The sequence below is a fragment of the Phyllostomus hastatus genome, unplaced genomic scaffold (assembly GCF_019186645.2).
Source record: "Phyllostomus hastatus isolate PE091 unplaced genomic scaffold, TTU_PhHast_1.1 phas_scaffold_585, whole genome shotgun sequence".
NCBI lineage: Eukaryota > Metazoa > Chordata > Mammalia > Chiroptera > Phyllostomidae > Phyllostomus > Phyllostomus hastatus.
In genome coordinates, this window is record NW_025334037.1 from 13,798,649 (window position 1) to 13,821,976 (window position 23,328).

The following is a 23,328-nucleotide window of genomic DNA, read 5'->3' on the forward strand; positions in this document are numbered from 1 at the left end:
GCTTCTTTGGGAATTTATCTCCTGATCTAATCCTCTAATCCCTAAAGCCTGGGACCTTCCTGTACTAATGCTTATTTTTTTCCTGCCAGAAGCAGATGGTAATTAAAAACAAACTGAAATACATTAAAATCCAAGCTGAGCTTCTTGAATATTCTCTCTTGAAACTGATGGTCAGAAACATTTTTGTTTTCTTAACATTTCCAGTTATCTGTTTTTACCTTATTCTTCATATATTTACAGATGCAGAATCTATTCCACATACAATTGATCGGTAATGTCAAATACATATTAAATTCTGTCCCTAAGTAACATCCTAAAACTGTAAAAATTATGTGCAGGTACATGATTTGGCTAACTTTTGTTACCATGTTCCTCACTGAATTTTTAAAGTACCCAGTTAATTGAGGCCTAAAGTAAATCAGACAGGTTCGAATACCTGCTCCTTTGAAGAAAAGCAGTTACTTTCCTAGTTAGGGCCCCTTTTTCTAACATAGCCCTGTTGAGTGCAAAGTCATTGTCAACTTGGCAACTCAAGGGACTGACCATCTATGTGCTGATGCAGAAAAGTAAACTGTACTAAAAGGTAGGTCTCTCACTCCTTTCACCTAAATTTCCCAGAAGGAGAAATTCTGTGCCATACTATCTTTCTAGCTTCCAATGTTCCTTTAACAAAATGTTAATAGTGATGCATGACTTTAGGATTATAGGGGAAGCAGTCAAGAGTCCATCCATTGATGTTTGTCCAATAAGAAAAACAGTAAAAATGTAGTTTGGGTTCTTCATTTTCATTGAAAGATTTTTTAAAATTAAATTATCAAGCAGGGTAATCGAGGTGAAATCTTTTAGTCTTACCTGAATCCATAAACATTTTTTATGGATTTTTTATAGAAAAAAGTAGACCAAAATACAAATTAAGGTTACTCAACAGATGCTTCACTACAGGCAAGAAAGGAAACCTCTTGGATGAGTTCTCCTCTCTTTCTTTTTCTGCTCCTAGTCTCAGGTTTTTATAGTTCTTCTTGGCACAAGCCACATGACAGTGATCTCATTTCAGCTTTGGGAAGACGGGTTGGTGCAAAGTCCAGGATGTAGGTAAACACTTGCCATCTGAAGCCTTTCCCCTTAGTTTTACATTGAGGTACGGAGTGGAGGTATGTCATCCATAGGAATGCCATCACGTGCATTTTCTCGACCTGCTGGCATGGATGAATCATTCACAGTTTGGTTGTAATAACTAGCATTCCCAAAACTCACATCATAAGGTTCCGGTGCATTGTCTAATCGCAGAACTAAAAAAGTAACCAAAAAGAGTGTTTTATGGTGACAGTATGAAAGATGCATACACACTCAGGTATCTGCCACACCTTAGGAATCATTCTATATCAGTAAGTACATCTACCCTTTATATGGGCTTTGTAGATATTAGTTTTGAAATTGTAAATAAATAGATATTTTTAAACCACATTTCTTTCTAATACTAAAAGAACAGTTTGATTTCCAAAATTTCCCCGCTGGTACACCAAATCTAAAGGAACTAAGGGAGAAATCACAACAAAAGTGTACACAGCAATATTTTGTGTAAAGAAGTAAACAAATGTCTTACTACTTGAATCTTGTGATTTCAGGCCTTGTCAATTGATATTTAAAATTTTTATTTCTGGTGTAAAAATAATTTTTAAAAAGTGTAGAGAATTAATTTAAAAATAGTGTCATTATTCTACCAAGTGACTTCACATGGTTGAGCCATTAAATGTGGAGATGGAAGAAAACTTTTTGTAAAAGCTTGTATGTCCTGCTGGTAGATCCACCCTACCATGTACTCAAGGTTTCATGACAGATAATAAATAATTTTTTTTCTTTTTCATGAATCAACCAAACATTATTTCCTTAATGAGCTTGAACTTATATTCAAAGAAAACTTGGCATGCAGGATATACGCTTAAATACTAAAGCAGTGACTAATTACTAAGTAGATTATTAATCTAATTGTTCATTGAGTATTGTTCGTTGTTCATATCCTATCATTTTCTTGAGCCATCTCTTTACAAACTGGTCTCCCAAGGACTATAGGGATTTGGGAGAAGTGTCCCTAGTCTGTCTTGAAGGAGTAAAGTAGATGGTGTAAATGAGTTGTTTTCTTTTGTTTCAATCACATCTTAAGTTGTATTAATTTAATACACTGAGCTTTTGTATGTGATTATAGATAAAGAAAAATATTCTGAAAGTCAAAAACAAACTAAAACCCCTTGTTGTTAGAAATCCTATTGTTTAATTTTGAAAACTTCCACTTTCTACTTTACATCGATTGCTAGAAACTCAGACAGAATTCAGTTAAACTTACAAGTAGTGGATTTGGTTCCAAAAAAGAGTGTATGTCAGTCATGGTCTCAAGTAACCAAAAATCAACAGGACTCACCTATGGACCCCACCAGGGTCATGTAACTTTTTTTTATGATAGCAAGAGTCCCTTGTGAAAACCAGTAAACAAAGGGATGAGTCAAGCATTTGAACTGATTTCATTTGTGTTCTAAACGTTGAATTGTTGAGATCAAACTCAGTGCTTAATTGTTAGCAGTTACATTATTTTATTCATAGACATTATGGTTCTTTTTTATCATGTGAATGGGAAAATCCTGAACTAAGGTAAATTGTGCCTTGTGACTTTATATAACCAAATATGCAACTCTGTAGAAATCATGTTTAAGAGATTCAATAAAATAATTAGTATAGGTCTACTGTGTCTGTAAAACTTGTGAAGAGCTTCTCATTAGCGTATGTCTTTGCTCAAATTACTGCTAATAAAAAAAATCCAGCAATGCTAACAAAACTGGCCATATTTTTCTCAAGACCATAACATTATCTTCCAATTTTATACATGTATTTTAGGTTCAGGGAATATTATTTAAAACCAACTGTGATGCAGTGAGCAACAGTTTCAAATATTTAAAAAATTTTTCTCACAGGTTCATAATTATTTTGTTTATGTTACTTGAGAACCAGAGAGTAGATCAGAGTAAATCTTTTGTCTATTCCTGTCATGTGAATCTCTGAACCTCTCTAGACAATATAGTGACCAATCGCAGTCAACACTTAAAACCACTGTGGGAAGAGGAAGTCCTGAAAGTTGTTTTTACCTGGTTCATTTCTATCATCATAAAGTCGCCGGTGGGAAAATGAACTTGTCTTCCTTTTTCCACACAATAAGTAGCCAACAAGGGTAAGCAACGAAGCGCCCAAAATAGCACCTAAAATGGCCCCAAATACCACTCCTGTATTTCTATTCTCTAAAGAAAAAAAAGAAAAAAATAGTTTACAAACAAGAAATAAAAATAATTGTTCAAAGAACAGATGTGTGTGTGTGTGTAGATACACACACACCCGTACATACCTGTGGACTTCCTACATACCACAAAGAATGTTTAATAATATTTTATATGTATTTATTTATTAGATAAGGGTGATGTTGTATGTGTTTTATCAAGTACTGAGTACTTGGGATATACTGGCAAAATATGTTTCTTGATACAACCAAGTACTAGTTTTATAACAGCATCTCACTGCTTATCAACACTGATACTACTGAAATGTCATGTGTGTGTTCCATTAGGACATAACTTCTGTGTTGAAAGCTATATTGTTTTTAATCAACTCTGAATCTCTGATGAACTTTAGTGGTGAAATGAACTTTGAGCTTGTTTCTATGATAATTTGGAAGTAAAAAGCTAATAGGAGTAAGTGCATAATAGAAAATGAATCCACAAAGCTCCAAGTAAAAAGGCAATCAGAAAAAAGCAATTTGTCCTGATAAGGATACTTTGAAAGAGAACAAATGACTGAAGCAAGGTGTTGTCCATGCCTTGCACACAGGGAACAAATGTGTAGGTCTGAGCCTAAGAGAACCCACGATTTCACTCTGTCATCCCCTTTACCAAGTCAGTAGTTGAAGACCATCATCAATAAACTACTTACTGCTCCCTGAACTCATATTTAGTGTATTTTACTTTTAATGAGATTTTTTTAATTTCTTGAGAAGTTAACTAGGTAGATAAGAGATCTTATATAGTCTCTGATTCTATATGAAGTCCTATGTTTTTAAAAAATAATTAATCTTCACACCAGAAAGTTAACAGTAAAATTATTACTAAAATAAAAGTGAAGCAAAGTTAGCATTTTTTTAAATTAAAGAGCAATGTCAGGAGTAAGTGCTCAGTGTTCTCAATAAGTATTTTGAATTTAGAAAGACAAAAGACAGTATTTTTTAAAAATACTTCTGGTGGAATATTAGAGCATGTTTAAATGGTGTAGATATGTTAAAATTACAGCTAAAGTGAAAAACAAACAAGCAAGCAAAATATAACCACAGACACTGAAACTGAGAACAGGCTGACAGTGACCAGAGGGAAGGTGGGAGGGGGTAATGGGGGAAATGGGTGAAGGGTTTGCAGGAACAATTATAAGGACACATGGACAATAACAAGGGGGATTGGAAAGAGGGGAGGGAAGTTGGGAGGGCTGGGGTGGTGGGGAGGGGAAAAGGCAGAAAACTGTACTTGAACAACAACAAAAATGTTAAAAATATATATATATATATATATATATATATATATATATATACACACACACACACACACACACACTCACACACACAATATATTGGTTGCAGAGCTATTGGAAAGCCTAGATTTCAGAATCTAAAACCTTTCCTGTATACTTGCAACAATTTTCCAATAAGACCTTATATATATGGTTTGGTTTTTGCATCATTAATATAATCTGTAAATAAGTTGTATTGGAAATTGGTGAGTTTGTAGTAAAAAAAAAAAGAGTATTTTTTTTAGGTTTCAAGGAAATAGAAACATGGTTAGACCTGAAAAAAATAAAGCAATGAATTTTCATTAAATATTGGAGCTCTTTCTCTGCTTAGGTTTTAAAGCTTGATGTAATCCATAAAAATGAAAGATAAAAATATCCCCATGTACAATTTTTTTGAGATAGAGGTAAACTATGTTTTATGGTGTTCATTAGGTACTAAACTAAAAATTAGGGAGGATTTCCTTTCATTGAGTTTATGTACTTTAAAAAAAAATCAGTGTTTTATTTTCCTGTGATTGCAATAGGTATCAGATAACTTATAAGTGTACTTATATCAAGTTTCAAAACCAACAGTCATATATTTTTACAGTTCATTTGTACAGTATTCCTAAAAGCATATGAAATTTCAAGTAGTCTTTCTAAAATTCAGTGGAAATCATTAGACAGTATCTCTAAACTGTATCACCACCTCAGTTTCTATTTCTTGTCAGCCTGACCCACTTCTCATTTTGTCCCACTGTCTCCTCATGTTTCCCTACAGTAATGACCAGCACATGCTGACCTAAGTTCTAAAATTCCTTCCCTATTTCCAATGGTTATATCATGGTGACCCCTAAAAGTGAGAGCAACCTATGCTGTTGTAGTTTCCTTCATTTTTCTAGTATGACACATTCCCCAGTTGTAACCCCTATGATTTACTTGGAGATTATTTCATACCAAAGGAAAGTTAAGTGTGTTTATATTTACCTTCTTGGGGGTCTGATGTGTTTGGAAAGATTTTTGAATTATTGGTGAAGTTTAAGGTAGGCTGTAGAGTCATTTCCTGGTAGGGGGTGAACGCTGCTATGCTGTCACTGGTCGTGCTGAGCCAGGCATCTGGCTCTGTTGTCCTGGAATTCGCCCACGTGGTAGCTGGTGCCGAAGGGAGGATGCTAACTGTAATGGAACCATTATCAGTTTTCACGGTGTCATTGGCCAAAGACCAAGGGAACTTTTCTGAAGGCACAGCAGACGTGGTATTGGGAGGCTCTGAGAGGGACAGAGAATTTTCATCTGTTACTGATGAGTTCTGAAGTAATTTAGGAACAACGCTGTGGCTCGAGGGAGAGCTTTCGGAAACGAGGGGCGTGGTTCTTGGACTCCAGGAAAAGTCTGTGGTCAAATTACCGCCGGAATCTGTTGTTTCAGGACTTTCATTTGATGGATCCATACGAGAGGAATTACTTGCGTTGTGATTGGAGGTTTCTTGCATTTCTTTATCTAAGTTGAAATCTGCTTGACTTGTGAAAGGAACACGTTCTTTTATTGTATCTCTTAAGTCTTCTGCAATGTTTTCTGTTGTGTTTGCTTCCAGACCTTCATTTCCCATGGCAAATAGAAGAACACTAAACAAGGTTGGAATCAACAGGAGTTGTGTTGAGGTCAACATTATAGCTTTCTTTGGTATTGGTGTTATTCAGGGAAATCTGGAGGAAAATAACAACCATTTGAATTATTAAACAAAGATCTACACTTTTAAGGTGATAAAATCTAGAGACATAATGCTGAGATAATAATACCATACTCTTAATTCCAAAAATTTGTTTTCTTTGAATTATGTACTAATATTAGAATAACTGAGTTCTGTATTCCATATAATATTTTTTCTTCCTTTAAGAAAATTACATGCAAAAACTTTTTCAGGCCAGACACCACTATTCCACTATTTCAAATATTGTTTGTGTGTGTGTGTATAAACTAAATGATTTTTTTAAAATATTGTAAATATAGTGCATGTAGATGTAGAACTGGCTGATTCCTTCAACTTATTTAAGGAAAACATGTTATTTATAAAGATGTAATTTTGAATATTATGAAAATTGTGTTACTGAATATACAGTAAATGTACCACTTTAAAGTGAATCAGTGAACCAACTTGAAAAGATTTTATACCTAATTTGAGTTATTTGAATTTGAAATTAACATTCGTTTTTCAAAATACTTCTCATGATACCCTTCATTCAGAAAGACTTTTAGATTTTAGGATACTCTTTATTTATATTTCCTTACTGCATTAATGAAGCATCTGGTTTAGAGTGATATAAATTACCCAGCTAGATAATGGCAGAGTTGGGATTTGAACCATAGTCCTGACCTCCAATCCAGGCACATCATTTTTCTTGTTAAGTGTCTTCTACGCTACTACGAAGTGCTACTAATTCAGTAGATAGCAGGATATGGGGGAAATGGTTTTGAAATTACATGTATATTAAAATCCTGGCTTCTTTTACAAATAACCTATGAAAAACAATAATCATAACCAGCCATTGTTTTATCGTCATCACCATAACTATATTGACTTCACACTGTTGTTCTGAAGACTGAAAGAAATAATTTAAGTAGAATTATTCTGAACAATATCTGGCCTAAAGTAAGCAGTTAGTAAACATTAACTTCCATTCCTTATTATTAAAACATAATATTTCTTTGAGTGTCTTACACTTGACAGAGTTTACAGTAACATCTCACATGACCATCACAGTGATCCCTTAAGACCAAAAGAATAGCTTGTCACCCCCATTTTGCAGATGAAGAAACTGAGGTTCAGATGTATGAGAACATTCACAGGAGCATTATTTATGAGTGTCCCCAATCTAAACACCTGTCAGTAACAGACTGGTTAATAAATTGTGTAAGATTAATATGTGGACATTAATGAATGACAACTACATACAGAAATATAGGTGATCATCACAATTATAATGCCAAACTTAAAATACCAGTTGTCCTGGTGATTCCATATAAATAAAGTTCAAAAACAGGTACAAACAAACCTAGAATGTTAGCTGTCAGGAAAGTGGTCACTCATGGGGAGGCCAGAGATGGTATCAGTTGGGTAGGCATGGGAAGGGCTTCTCTGTGTCCACCCTACTCTGTTTCTTGACCTGGTATGGGTTACATACGTGTTTGGATTTTTGATAATGCTATTTATTTATATTTAATGAGCACTTTTGGTATAACCAAGAAAAATTAATTTAGGTTCTAAAAATTGTTAACATAACTGGAAAACATATTACTACTATTAAGCATTTATTATATCAGATGTTCTGCAGGTTTTCTCATTCAATCCTTACTAAAAATAATCAAATACTGAGGAAGGGATTATTCATCCTATTTTACAGATGACAAAATGGGGCATAAAAATTAACCTAATAAACACATTACCTAGAAACATACAACTAGAGAAATAGAGTTAGTTTTAAACCTACATATAAAGCCAAAAAATACTCATCTATATAATAAAAATTACAAAAGAATACAGAATTTAGTACTCAACTGCTGTTTAGAACTTTTCCCATCAGCCTTGTCTTAGCACAACTACAAATTTTATTATTTTTCTATTTTAATTATAGCAACTTATAACCTCATTTTTTAAACACTGGAAAAATTGGGTGTTCTACCTTAAGTAACTTTCAAATGCATTAAATACAATTTTATCCTAATTTAATGCATTTTAACAATTGTCTCTATGAATTCTAGATGAACACCTTTATGGTGTAGTTTACAGATTAACGTGAATAAAACACAAATGATTTCTCCAGGACCTACATTTCATTAAACAGATGCCTCACCTAGCACATCTAAAACGCAGTTCCATTTCATTGAAAAATACTCACATGGACCTTCTCAGAAGCACCCTTCTCCTGTGAACTCTATCAGTTTTGTGGCAAACATTATAGCCTTTGTCATTATCTACTGCCAGTGATCTGATTAGTTTATGAATTGCACTTGGTCACCCGTCTTATCGTTACTATGCAGCTTGATCTGGTTTTCCTCTACCTAAGCTCTCTGGTTATTTTCCCTTTCTAATGAAGTGGTCACCCGAGGGTAAGAAAACGTCCCTTGGCTGTTCTTCTACCTTTCTCGTAATGTTACAGGAGAAACATGGCTTTGAGCTTTCGTTCCCTTCCCATAATGAGAGCCCTCTTATCGAGAGTCAACAAAGTGAGTTTTGTTGTCCCTGTTTCCCTTTGCCTGTAACATGGAACCACCAAAGGGATCTTTCTACCCTTCACCTAGTTTTTGATTGCAACGTGAAAACCTGAGGTATTAATACCCCAAATGAGCCAAACATCCTGTTACACCCTATAAAGAAGGGACAGAGAGGGATGAGACAGAATGCTATGAATACTATTTGCATTTTATTCCTAAATTAATACAGTTGTGAACATAGACTTATTCCTGCTGTCTGGGTGTGGCAGCAAGGACAACTTCATTTCTGTTCCCAGGCTTGTAAGAGAACCATGTTACACCTCTTCCATAGGTCCCTTCATCTTAAAAGGATAGAAGCAGCCAGGTCTTGAAACCACTACCTATTCCACACCTTTGTTCTGGAGTTTTGCTGGAGCAAAGAGTAAGCAATTTTAGTTAAGTCCAATCCCATTCTGAATTGAATAAAGCACATTATGAACAGCAAAGGCTGATGGAAGTGGTAGAGAAGCTCCAGAGGGCAGTGAAATAACAATATATCCTCTCTCTTTGCACTTTCTTCTCATCTCGTCTCTACCTCCAGAGATCAGATTCTTAAACTATATTGTGAACTGTTATGTAAACTAAGTTAAGGTGAATGATGGATGGTGTGTTTGTGTGTGCCCAAGTTCATCTGTCAACCAGATGCAGTATAGAGGGAGACAGGCAAAAGGAAAGAGAAAAGTGAAATTGTACTGGGAAAGGAAATCAGAACAACCAACCAGGTAGTATCATTCCCCCCACTCCTGTTCTCTGCCTTTTCTTGCCCATCAATGGAAACTCCCAACAGAAACTTTGAGGGTGTAACATAGGAGCAAATCTGAGGTCATTACAAACTTGAAAAACAACCTAGATTAGAATTATTATAAAGGGAACAGAAAAAAAGAATGTCCATCTACTTTGTGATAGCTTAAGCACAGATTCTAAATACTTCTGTATATACTGAGATGTTTGTATTATTTCTAATATTTAATAACTTGCAAACTATACTTTCAGAGAGTGTGAGTTTCACTGTTTTTTAAAATAATTCCTTTACACAGAGAAAAATGAACACCATTTTCTCCCTTTTTCTGGTGTTGGTACTAAAAAGTGGTTTCACATTACTACTTTTGTATGGAGGGCTACAGAAGGTGGTGAGAGAGAGAGAAACAAAACTGGCCCTTATGGGAGGCAAATCCACAATCTCTGTACATAATTTTGCTTCTCCTTAAATGCATGAAGTCATTATTCTGCCCAGCTTCCGTGTTCTGACTGTGTCATACTTGTTTTATACCAAACTTTAAAAACAAGAAAATTATCTCTTTGTGTCAGGAAAATCAGCCCATGCAAGGGAAGAGAAATGCTAGTCATTCTGAACTCCATCAAAACCAGAAGGTTTAAATAAAAACATTACTTCAGGTAGATACACTGAGGAGATAATATGCATGTTCCTGTAGTAAAACGACTAAAGAGTATACTGTGCTACTGTCTTAGTTGCTTTTGATCGCTTCTTGTTATAGATTTCAGACCACAAAGTAAGACAGACAGGTTTTGTCTGTCTTTGTCATAGGAAACTCAGTCTGACATGTAGCCCATGTCTGAGGCAGACCTTGAGTGTTACTATGAGTGACTTTTCCAATCTTGGGCAGTGTTTTCTTTCCCTTAAATGAAAGAGCCACAATAAATGAGAATGTAGGGAATTATCACTCTATAAATGCTTCTTTTATGAGGGTTTTGAAGGGGTGAGGAGACCACTAATCATAAAATAGGACTATACCTGAGAATCATAGGCATACTATTTTACTTTTATTTGCTTAAAAAAAAAACAAACCAAAACAAAAACAAGCTAAGCAAACAACTAGAACAGAAACAGAACCACAGAAATGAAGATCACATGGAGGGTTATCAGCAGGGGAGTGGGAGGAAGGGCGGAGGGGGGGGGAAGTACAGAGAATGAGTAGCATAAATGGTAGGTAGAAAATAGACAGGGGGAGGGTAAGAATAGTAAAGGAAATATAGGAGCCAAAGAACTTAATATGTACAGCCCATGGACATGAACTAAAGGAGGGGAATGTGGGAAGGAGTGTGCAGGGCAGAGTGGGAAAAGGGGGGGAAAATGGGACAACCGTAATAGCATAATCAATAAAATATATTTTTTAAAAAAGAAAGATAACTGTGGCTTTCCTCCCAGCCCCCGCAAATTTTTTTGTCAAAAGTTTGTAAACATCATTCTAACTAAAAGTCTGAGAGGTATGCAAAAATCCAGTAAAAATATAGAGAATGGCATACGCCCAGCTAACTTGGGCGTTGTTAGTCATAAACTTCAATACTGAAATAATTACGTGAAAGAATGTCATGCTTAGAAAGACAGACTTGTCTCTGAAAGAAATATTCTGGACCCAAATTCCCAAACACATGCTTTCCAGCCTTCTGTCCAGTGTCACAGTCTGTAGAAACAGCCTCTATAGATCAAACAGAAAGTGGGTGAACAGTAAAGCAAGATTAATTTCAAGAAACTATATTTGTTCCATGGGGTGTCTTCTGTAAAACTGACGTAGCCTTTAGATTTCCAGTGAGTGGTGGACACGTGCACATATCATGCTAAGTATTATATACACACATTTTGCCAAATTTTTTAAAGAAAGTCTTTGGGAATGTAATTAATTATATAAAGAGATTGCTTTTTAAAACTATCATGTTCTAATACTTTCACAACAACCTTGAAACCTAAAATGCATAACTGACATCTAAATATTCACTTTACATTCATGCTGGAATCTCCACTTAAAATGTTTTTACTGAGAAGTGATCTAAGGAAACTCTTACTTGGAGTCACGAATGTTGAAGAAGGTTTTTATTTTAGCTCTTCAGTTGGTTTCATTATCTAGTAAACCCGGCAATAATTCTTAAAGTTAACTCACTTAACAATGCATATACTTATTTGGAAGGTAGTTATTTCATGAAATAACTACCTGTCTTTACAATGGTCTTTGTAGCTACCTCCCAGACTCTTTGTCAAACAGTTGAGCCCACTTTCATTCTCTTTGGGAAATCAATGAAAGAGAGAGAGGGTCAGACAAACAGACACAGGGTTGGGAGAGGAGGAATTCTGTGTAACACAGCACCCAGCACACACTTACCTTTAGGTCTAGGAGGTGTTTACAAACAGGAACTGAAATACCACTGCTGTCCCGGCCAAAATGAGTCTGCTGTGCATTAGAGAAAGTGATAGGTTAAGTATGACGATGTCCCACTAGGCAGGAGGGTGGCGGAGAAAATTAGGTGGAGCTGGCTGTATCTTGCTTGTGTAATAGAAGAACCCAAGAACCTGACTGACCTGCTTCTCAGCTGTCAGCACGAAGATACAACCTCATTCAGGCCTTTAAAAAAATAAGTCCAGCCCTCCAGCTTTCATAGGTTGGTTGTTTTGACTTTGGAGCCAGCTAGTTGGCTTAAGCGGTGCAAAACAAAGGGCATTTATTTCTAGTCCTAAGTGAAAAAAGGACAAAGACTTTGGTAACACTCCTGGTGCATCAGGAATTTCTAACACATGCCGGGTTCCCACTTTGCAGGTGAGGAACCAAAATGAGTCACGCCCTGCACCTGCCGCTGTCTTCTGGCCACATGTGTTCTCTTGACTCAGAAACAAGTCTTTCCTTCCCACCGTGGAACGTTCTGTTTGTGTACTTAAAACCTGAATGGAGAAAATGTAGTGGGGTCAGTAGTGGGTAGCCTTCCCTGCTGTGCACTGCAATCAGTTTTATAGAAAGTGACAGTTAACACAGGGTGAATCGATGTGTATTGGGACCCTTGAGAAAGCTGTAAGCTTTAAGTTCGAAGTAATCACCAGGACTGGGATGGGATTTCTTGCTGACTTGCAGAAGTTTGAGGGGTGACTGGGGCCTGTCTCCAAGTGGCCACATGATCCTGAGAAATCCTGGGAGCTTTCTCAATTAAGTAGTTTCCACCCTGTGTTCTCTTTGCTTTTACTCTCCATCTCGAAGCTGGAGAGTTTCAGAAGTGCCCAGGTAATGCTTGATTAAATGCTAGAGTTGAATAACAACCTGGCATACTTCCTTCACTTCCTTTCACGGCTTATGAAAAGGAGAAGAGTGAAACTGCACTTTCTGGGATATTCAGAACATCAATATTTGGGGACTGGCGCCAAAGTCTGTTCAGCTAAGTATGCCTGAGGTTCGTGCTTAGTTTCTGTCGTGCAGGGAGATAGGTTTCCAATTGCTGAGAGAGAAAACGAAACTTTAGCTAAGGTTCAGGAGCTTCAAGTTGAATGCAAAGAATCTGCCCAGGTAATTGGCCCCAGGAAAGAACAAGGTAATTCTATAGTTTTTAATTTTATGAAGCCTAAAGGACCTTTCAGAGCTTGATTATAAATGAAGCCAACCCCTACAAAAATGTTCACTCCAAGAATATTTAAGCTGTATCTGCATTGGTAAGAGGAAAAGCAAGTTAAATTTAGTAAAGTGACTGGTTACTAAGCAATGGCTTAATAGAATTCAACTGGTTATTTTCAGATTACTGAGGGAAAAAAATTCAACTGAAATAAATATTTTATGTCTGTACTTAGGGAACTGAACATGACTTGGCAGGATTGGGTGTCCCTGAGGAATTTTTCTGGATATGTGTATGAATACATTACCATTTTCTGACGTGACCCTTAATTATGGCCCATACTAAGCATAGAAATTACAAGGCACTTTTGCTACAATTCTCTGCTTTCACTGCCATAAAAGTCAGAGCCCATCTCCCATGACCTTCTTTTCTGAAGACCCTAACTGTGGCCTCAGAATCCTTTTCATCATCGCCCTGCTGACACTCATAACCACTTGATTAGAACTGACCCTGGAGATAGACCCTACCTACCCTCCCTCATGCACATGCTGGAAGTAAGCTATACATGAAAACTATGCATAAATGTAATGCCTTAGTTATTGCTTTGCTCACTTAGTTGTGATCACCTGTGAAATCACCTGAGTTGAAGTTAAAAAGTAGTTTTTTGGCAAACAAGTCTCACTGAGATACATTGCCAGGTATATGCCGTATTTTGGAAAAACAGTCCCGTGGCAGACCTTGTTTCACTAGAGTTAGTCCAACAATAAGAGACAATTACCTGACTAGTTCGTCAGCCAAGCCAGCTGAGATGACACATAGTGCAATGCTTGCATAATTTTTCTTGCTTACCTACTATGGTGCTTTTCATCTGCCACTTACTGATTGCTTCATAGCCATTAATTAAGTCTCTCAATATATATTGGAAGAAGAAACACCTCTTTTAATGGTGGAAACAGTCACAAGTGTTTTCTAGAACATGAAAAATACAGAGATAGTGTCACAGTGAATCTGAAAATAGAAGTAGAGTAGCTTGGGACCATGTCTCAAATAAAATCAAAGCATTGTTCTAGATTTTAAAAGGTATTTTTTTTCAAATCCTATAGTATGGCATGCCTGATGCTGAAGTCACACATAGGGAATTTGTTACTTTAGGTCAAATCCATTATCAGCAAGTTATGAGTTGGAAGCAGAATATAAACTAAATTCATATTTTTTCTCCATGTAGAAGCATGGACACATTCAGCAACAAATAAATATTTGACTAATAATAAAATAAACAATGTGATTGTTATATTCTTTTAGTATACTTCAGTGATATTTGTTATAAACATAATGGGAATTGATGGCTGGAAAATTTCTTTAGGGATGATAATTGTTGCTTTAATATTCTGTTAGAGGAGAAATAGAGGGACCATTCTCATGAACACTAAGAGTTGTTTAACATGCAAGCTTATTTTTTTCCTGTCAAGTCACAGGATATAATATGGTCTTCTTCATTTAACTGTAACTTTATGGAAAAAGTTAAAAACTCCATTTTGGCGCTAAGGGCTTTCTAGAACTTTGCCCTTTGTTAAGTAGAAGTTGTGACATAGTATGGACATACATGTGTGGGTGCATAGTTGTATGCATATTACACAAATGGGGAGCTAAGGAAGGTTTTAAAGCTGAGAAATCATATATAAACTTTAATTCAGCTGTGGCTCAAGGAAATGAATGACATAACTGTAACGAAACCTTCTGCATTCTTCTTATCAACACATTTATGTCAATATATTTTCTTGGTAAATGTCTTCATGAAGACAAGAAGCTAAAATAGAGTTGATGCTGAAAGCTATCTCAGTAAAAACCAGGATATATCCAAGGATGCCTCGATCAATTGAAAAAAAAATGACATTATATCTTTGAGATATTTTTATAATAACATCTTAGGTTTTATGTTTAATATTCATTAAATTTTGGAATGAATTTTATTGTTTTATTATATATTTAATAAGGCAATCCAAATTGTTTAAAAACCCTCATATTCACAAGAGATTTTAAAAATAATTTTAAATTCTTTTATATTCTTTGTTGCTTTAGGGAAGTATGACAAGATAATCAATAAGCATTATAAGACATAAATATGAGTATAAAGGATAATATTCTGAGGTATAAGTAGAATGGAAATAAATTTTTAAAACTTGTCTTATCTCCTCGCCCTCCATTAATTTCTCCACAGCACTCAACTGCCAGCTGCCATACCCCATCTCATTTGTTTTTGTTGTTTATTATTCCTGTACTTGAAAGCTACTAAAAGTAGCATTTTTTATATTTGCTTTCTTCCTTACTTTATCCACAGAGCTAAAATAATCCCTGGCAGAGACTAAATGCTCAATAAATGTATAGATGAATGAATAAATGAGTGAATGGATATAGGAACAAATAAATACATTTAACAATAATAACAAAAATAAGTGAATATACTAAGGATGACATCTGCTGGCCCACTTTGCTTCTTCCTAGAATATTTTTCTACTTATTGACTCATCCAGATCTGAAATCAGCTTTTTTTTCACTTAAATATATCCCTTGGACCTATTTATATAATTGTACATACAGATCCTTGACCAGTTCCCTTTAGCAGGTGATAAGAGGTGGGAGCTAGTTCACAAGAAGACCTGGTTTTAGCCAGGGCTACACAAATCTTGTGTTAGAGCAGGTGAGAATAAAGAGACAGTGGGCACAGGGGTAGATATAGTTTGGGTGGATAATTTCTTTGAATACTTTAGTTTTAATGTTAAAAAGACAGAAAAATTGCAACTCAGAGTAATATGATTACAGGTGCTGGATGTTAAAGAAGGGAAGAAAGGATGACAGCATAGCAGGCTCAAGAATCCACTAAAATCAATTTTAAATGAGATAAGTCACCGAGCATAGCTGTAATTTTCCTTAGCAATGTCCATTGTGGATAGAGGATGGTTTCTCACTAGGGTCATGTTCAATCTATGGGTTCGTGACAAACTGAGAAAAAGCCTTGAGAGTTGAATGTATTTGCAGGCTAATGAATGAATGTAATGACTGACCACTAACATACATAAAGAAGGAAGTCAGGGTATGAGAGGAGGAAAGGACAGTGAAAATATGGCGGGTCAATGGATTGAAAATCTGGGTCAGGGGAGTATTGAAATTGGAGTTCAGGGTGAGTGAGCTAAAAGGATGAAGGTGATAACTGGAGATCATGTTGAGGGTGAGGGTGCAGTTATTGATCAGAAGTGTGCCATGGAAGTACATGAGCAATGTAGTGTAGGAGAAAATAACTTTGAGGGTAGAGATCAAAGAACTGAGAATCCAAGGTTCTAGAAAGATTATCTGCATATGTTGTAACTTCCAAGAATTATTTTGGAAGTTACGTTAGTAAGCGTTATACTAAGTCAAGAGCTCAAAAATCTTTGGAGCGGTTGAGGGAAGCGTCCCCAAAGAGTGTTATGACTGCTACAGGAAAGGTAGTAGGGAGTGTGGACTGACGATGTGACACTCAACTCCGTGAATCTTTAAAGAGAGAGAAAAATGCTCTTGAAGCATCAGTGAGGAACAAGCTGTTCACTACTTCATCTTCAGTACCTGTTGGGGTGGGATACAAATAGCCATCACCTGAGAATGCCATATGGAAAGTGGGGTTTCAGGGCCATCCCAGGTGTCAGATCAAGAATCGTGGCAACATAAAAGACTTTGCTGTTGATGACTTTGAGGAAACGAGGACATAGTGAAAATATATCAAAGAGTTGGGATGGAGTGGGGATGTTCTCAAAGGAAATCCCCATTCCTTAGCAGTCAGAGGATTAAAATCTAAGGGTTAAGGGGTGATGTGAAAATTTTGGTCTTCTTGAGGTGAGTGATATGAGTACAGTTAAAGAGCAAAGCGATTTAGTACTGATGGAACCAAAGGTGGGGGAGAAAGGACAGCAAGGTGCCTGTGTGGAATACGGGTATGGGGACATCTTGTCAAGATGGAGAGTTCTGGGCTTCCTCCAGACTCCTGTATAGATGAGTTCTGAAGTGAAGCCTCTTACTCCTAATGCCCGAAACAACTTTTCAAACCTGCAAGTAGCAGCCTGCTGGGAAATAATATTGCTCTCTTTAGCAAGTACAAGATATTCTATTGTGTAGGAATACTACACGACCAATTCATCCCTGTCTGACAGAGTCTACTGTTATACGTTTCCTTATTTTAGAACCCTAATTTAATTATACAGTTTAAGCTCATTAGGTTACAGTTGCCCAATTTATAAACTGTGTAATCATTTCATATGGACTTAGTTAAGTACACATACAACCAGGCATAAATATGATAAAATGGCAAAACTGGCAGACTGATAATATTATAATTTATTTTGCCGTCTTTAGGAACAAATCCAAGTGATTGATTAATGGTTTCTAAAAATACATGTCAAGTCAAATAGAAAATCCTAGATTTCTAATTTGGTTTTTTTCTGGTTATAAAAGTTATAATAGCTAAACAACAACCTCAGCAGCCACAGTGCGTGGAGTCTACTTGCTAAGTGTTCTCAGCACTGAGCCATGACCGGGAGTGGGGCAGAGTGAGGGAAGAAGGAAATGCCTGTGCTCGGTCTGTACTCTCTGAAAAGTCTTGAATTGTTCCCTGGCTCAAAAGCTGGGGCAGAAGAAAAAGAAAAAAATTTATGTGACCTGAGGAGGATTTTGAAATCAGGTTCCCAGGCAGCAAATAACAATAAGTGGCTTTCACATTCATTTAAAGGACAAATAACACCTCAAACACCTTATAGAGAACAATGAAAATGTTGTTTTTAACTGGTTGTTCCTAGAAACTCTTAGCTACAGAAAAAGAAATTTTTGTGCTGAATCAGGAGAGAATCTTTAAAAAAGGTACCTAAGGTGGTTGTGAATCTCCTTCTCTGAATAACTATTTTAAGTCAGTAACCTGCTTTTGGAGTCAGAGTGACCTGGGATAAAGTGCAGTCCGTTTGGGCACAAGTTGTAAATTTGGGAAAATTTCTAGTGTGTTTCAATATGAACTGATATAAAAAAAATTTCCCTAGAGGAGTTTCTGGCTCCATTCATTTCTGACTTTATTTCTTTTCCATTGTCAGCGCCGACTACCAGGGAACCTGTGCATCTCCCCACGCAGGCCCCACCTGGCACCTGCCAGAGTCGGCCTGTGCACGGGAAGGAGTTCCCTCAGAACCCATTCCTGTGTTTGCATAGTTAGCTATACCTGAACAGCACACGGAGGTGTCTGCAAACCCCTTAAATACCTTACTAAACCCAAACTAAATGTATCCCTGACTCAACATTCCATCAGTCAACTGTCAAAACACATTGAGGGCCACTCTATCACCCAGTATTTGGGGGAGACAGAGATTCTAGTTGTATCTAAAGGGAGCTTTTAGACATATCAAAATTATAAATATAAACAATTTAATTATCCTTTGACTAATCGTTTGCTTAAAGTGTGGACCAAGAAGTATTGTTTGCCTCTGCATGACTGGCTCCACAAAATTTAGATATAGTGGATTAATCAAAGAAAAAAATCTTTTCAGACAATTAAGTTATATGTATCAAAACTTCAGTAGAGGTTTACTGCAAAGGAAATACTCTCTATAAGACCAGTGTGGAGATTTCTGTCTTGGTAGAGATATTTATAGGAAAAAGGAATAGTCAGTAATCATTTTTAGACTACGAAATGTGGGGGGGGGGGTTGTAAGTTCAGGACTTTGAACTCTTTACTGATGGATCCCTGTTGTGTGGATGAGCAACTAACCTCCTACAAGTTCTCAGTCTCATTTACATCTATTAGAATGTTGCAATTTTGCTTAAACATTTTGTCTGAGATGATAATTCTTAGCAGAAGTATGTTGTAAATTACATAATTCAAGAAGGTCTATCCCAAATCAAGTTTCCTTTGGCATGGAAAAAGATATGGATTTGAATTTCACCCAAGTGACTTCTTCAGGTAATTTAACCTCCAAGATCTTCATATGCTCATCTACTGAATGAGATCAGTAATCTTTACCAAACCTGGGTTGGTGTAGAAATCATATTAGGTAACTTAAAAATATCTAGCACAAAGTCTGAAACATTGAAAGTGCTCAATAAATGCTAGTTCTCTTCTTTTTAGTATATAATGCAATTCAGTTCCTTTTCTATATACTCTTTATAACAATACACAAATATTGTGCTTTAAAAATGTTTTGTATGGAATTATTCAAAGGCAGTTTTACAGTTCTAAATACAAAAGAAGAAAAAAAGATGATATAAGCCATTGCTAGATATGGGCAAAAGTGGGAATTAATATAGGGAAACTTATTGCTGAATTTTTATAAAATTGAAATATAACTCATTAACAACAGCTGTATTATTTCTGAAAAATACAGTATCTTAATGCAGTAAAAACCAAGCAGTTTATCAAGAACTAAAAGAATGTTGAAAAAATTGGTTATTATAATTTCTTTGACTCTTAAAATGAATTAAGTTTAGTCTACCTACAAATTGTACCTTATTTCATTCATGCAACACCCCCATGAAGACAATTTTACCATTGTTGGTAAGTTGTGTAAACAGAGGCTTTTCATCACTTAGCCGTTTGTCCAAGATGACACAATTAGAGAAGACCACAGACAGCTTCTACCCAGTGCATGGCTTTTACAATTCCTGCTCTTTCCACACACCACATCGCCTTTCCTAGATTTTTTTTAGGATAATTATAATTTGATCAAGATAGATTTTATTATACTATTACAAGAGTGAGGTTAATAATTTATTTTATAGTGGTTGGCATTCACCTATGGTGCCAAGTACTCGGTTCCAGAGGGATGCCTTTAAGGCAAAAAGGCAAATACATAACAGTGTACAGGGCTCTGGTGCTGGCCATGAATGCAAACCTTACATGATGAATGCAAACCTTAGTTTGGAGCACTGTCCTGGGGGCCACAGTTGTTCCAGGCATTCACTGGACAGTTTCTTGATCCTTGTGAATGTTTCCTGGGGAGGACAGGACAGCCTATGAGGGGTATGAGGCCTTTAAATGACTTAGTTATGTGTTTGTTTTTTCCTTTTTTGTCACAAATTAATTACCAGGATGGCTGTACCTCTGCCTGTCAGCAACATACTGTCCTAAATATACTGCTCAAGAAAATTACCTTGGTTGGAATTACCAAAATTTTAATAATAGCTTATTATTAGTGGTGGGATTATAGGTGACTTATTTTCTTTACAATTTTAATTAATTCATTCAGTGTATGTTTATTGAAAGCCAAGTATATGGCGGGCCCTCCTAGACACCTGCTGGTGTCGCGTTTGTAATCAGAAAATGTTCCATAGAATTGAGGGAAGGAAGTCTGTCACAGAGTTGAATGGTAAGATGAGGAAAGGGCCTAGAAAAATCAGTTCTGTGCTTTAAAAAGATTACATTGTATTTTGTTTAAAAATACAAAGCAAAAGCTGACAAATTTTTATGTGAGTGGACTCCTCCAATTTTTCAGCAATTCAATTGAAAGGATCACTTTGCACTTGAACAGATGCTACTGAAATGTCTAATATACAAATGCTGGTGGCATATTGAGTGACTGAGTTACCAGAGTAAAGGAATCCATTTGCCTGTGTGCATTATAGCCCAGTAAGACAGGAACAGGGGTTTGGAGCAAAAAAAAAGTGAGGGTTTATTACATGAGAAAGTAGCCCATGCCTGGAGGCACAAGTGAGCTAATGAAAGACCTGGCTACCCTATGACTTCCAGGGGATGGGTTACATAGGGGGGAAATCATTAGTCATGGTAACTAAGGGAATTAGGGTCAGGGTCATGGTCTGTACTGATTGGTCAGTACTAGGGTAGGGGGTAGTGGATCAGTACATCTGGTCCTGATGTCAGCCATGAGTAACTTTGTTTGAATTCACCGATTTTCTAGGGTGGAGCAGAAATGCAACTGAGACCTAGATGGTATCTCTGGTTTGACTGAAGCTCTGTCCCTTTGGTCAATAGACCTGAGGCTTCCTTCATTCCTAAGATTGTTTGATGCTGATTAGAGCCTCATTGTCCAGAGGGCTTAATCGTTAAGGGAGTTGGATGAGCTAGGGAGAGGGAGGTGGGTGAGTCAGGGTGCTGAGTGAGGCCAGTTTGAATCAGAAGGAAAGAAAGCAGAAAAGGTCATGTTAAAGAAATGAAATGTTCCATGGTTACAGCCGGAAGAGTTAGCTTTAGAGAGATTCTTTACATAAAAGTTAGGTCTGCTCTCATTGTTTTAATATAACAACGTGCTGTTTGCAGGCAGCTTGTTATTTCTAAATGAATTTTATTAGGGGGAAAAATGTCAAGTCTGATTTTAGGAATTGGTGAAGATTTTCTGTGCTTAAGGTTCAACTGCTGGCCATACCTGGTTCTTAGAACCTAGTTGTTTGTTGTTTCTTATTGAATGTTATTAGGAAGAAAGAAGGGAAGGAAATTGGAAGTAAAGTTAGAGAAAGATCCCATATCCTTAGACAAAGAAGAAATTTAACAAGACATGAAGGGCTTGATTACTTCATGAGTCCTACGTGTATGGCTGTGCCAAGTACAGTTCAGCTCAAATATTCAAAATCTGTCACCTCCCAATATCTATAGGCTTTGTATATTGATTAGCTTACTCTAGATTCAGGTACAGACCTCCATTAATTTCATATCTGCTAAAGGTTAACCAAAAAACAAACAAACAAATAAAACAGTAGCATTCCCTAGGCATGGAACTTTAAAACGTGCCACTGTCATTGCCATTCTGCTCATTGTAGAACCGGTTCAGTGAGATTTCTATTTTTACCTCAAGTATGAGGATGTTGCAATGCCATGTGGGGAAAGCAGAGTATGCTTGAGGATGTTGCTGAAAGTTAACCTGGGAAATGGAGGTGAGTCTTCAACAGTACCTGGGTGTTATCCAAATTGGCACTCTCAGAGTTGTTGCTCTGATAAACTGTTGTTTCAGCTGGGTCTTGTTTCAGGAAGATTTTAAGTCTTTATCTCTTCTGATGAAAACAATACTTGGAATTCCTTTTTTGTTCTCCATATTCAAACATATTGAAGTTCATTTGTGTTGGGAATTGACCTCTTTCCCCTGCACCTCAACCCCCCTAACAACCCCCAACCTTGCAGAAGTATGGTGAAGTCACTTTCAAACTTTTAAATTAATAATTTTTTTCAAGTAATATTGCATTTGATCAATATATAAAATAGATAAAAAAGGAGGTTTCTCTGGTGAGGGTCCCTTCGCATATTTCCAATGAAATTCCATGCAGCATAATTTGAAAAGGTCTAGAATAATGGAGAGAGCACTTGACCAGGAGTTAGAGTCACAATCACTGGATTCCATTCAACCAATCAGTCCAATTTAACAGATATTTATTGAGCATCATCAGTGTTCTAAGCACTAAAAATGATAAGGGGGGAAAAGGCACTTTAGAATCTTACCTTCAAGTGTAAGAAAAAGCAAGCACAGGAACAAATGTAATAAAGTGTTGCAGGTGCTTTGGCAGATTTCTGGACAAGGTCAGTGATGCATGACAACCACTCGGGGCCTTGTTTTCTGTAAGTTTAAAATAAGTAACTGGGAACAAACTACATATGGAATCTGACGTCTTTTACATGCATGACCATGGGATTCCGTCACTCCGGGCCTTTGACTTGAGATCACAGAGGAGAGCCACTGGAAATGGACATGAGAACATGCAAGTACAAGGACTGGACTCGGCATGTGCCTCTGTGATTTTTTTGAAGTTGAGAAGAGTTTGTCATTACAGTCAGAAGGGCAGGAATAAAACAATTAATACAATGTATGGTTGCCAAGGAACAGAATCAGGAAATAGCATCTTCAGCCTTTCCACAACACCCATTCTGCTCCACGACTCACATAAAACTGGGCTCTCCCCTGATAGCAAAAGCCCTGTCCCACTGGAGGCCTCCTATCTTCCGACTCCACCCTCAAGCCATTTTCTGAAACCAAGGGGAAGGGTTGATAAACTTTCCATGTAGAACAGTAAGAAGAACAAAACTGTAGGCAGTAGACACTTCTTGGACTCGCAGATAATTAGCATTAATACCTTGTTATATATTCTTTTGGGCATTATGTATCTATTTCTATAATGTAACTAATCTATTTATATATTTGATATATACATACATACATATTCTATAAGTAT

General features: G+C 36.6%; 2 protein-coding genes across 7 annotated transcripts in view; one reads left to right on the forward strand and one right to left on the reverse strand.

The window, feature by feature from the left end:
* The window catches only part of ANO3 (anoctamin 3), a 288,737-nt gene that overhangs the window by 226,889 nt on the left and 38,520 nt on the right, over positions 1–23,328 (forward strand). The gene's annotated exons all lie outside the window — the stretch shown is intronic.
* On the reverse strand, positions 50–12,121 carry MUC15 (mucin 15, cell surface associated). 5 transcript variants are annotated; one of them, XM_045825480.1, is made up of 5 exons: positions 8,469–8,496; positions 7,626–7,736; positions 5,560–6,278; positions 3,135–3,284; positions 50–1,289 (listed from the first exon to the last, which is right to left on the reverse strand). In XM_045825480.1, exons 3-5 carry the CDS (start codon positions 6,239–6,241, stop codon positions 1,129–1,131), a joined length of 993 nt encoding a protein of 330 aa, XP_045681436.1. In that variant the 5' UTR covers positions 6,242–6,278; positions 7,626–7,736; positions 8,469–8,496; the 3' UTR covers positions 50–1,128. The 5 variants fall into 5 exon arrangements, with proteins under 5 accessions (XP_045681436.1, XP_045681440.1, XP_045681439.1 ...); XM_045825484.1 differs by lacking the exons at positions 7,626–7,736; positions 8,469–8,496 and adding an exon at positions 11,940–12,121 and having other exon boundaries at positions 50–1,193; XM_045825483.1 differs by lacking the exons at positions 7,626–7,736; positions 8,469–8,496 and adding an exon at positions 11,940–12,121 and having other exon boundaries at positions 50–1,196.

What these genes read in the sequence shown, in the direction of transcription:
- MUC15 (XM_045825479.1), bottom strand. Translation starts at nt 6,241, where the DNA reads ATGTTGACCTCAACACAACTCCTGTTGATTCCAACCTTGTTTAGTGTT. An exon ending in CACATCAGACCCCCAAGAAG is followed by an intron (nt 3,285 to 5,559) that starts GTAAATATAAAC and finishes TTTTTTCTTTAG; the next exon opens with AGAATAGAAATACAGGAGTG. An exon ending in TGATGATAGAAATGAACCAG is followed by an intron (nt 1,290 to 3,134) that starts GTAAAAACAACT and finishes TTACTTTTTTAG; the next exon opens with TTCTGCGATTAGACAATGCA.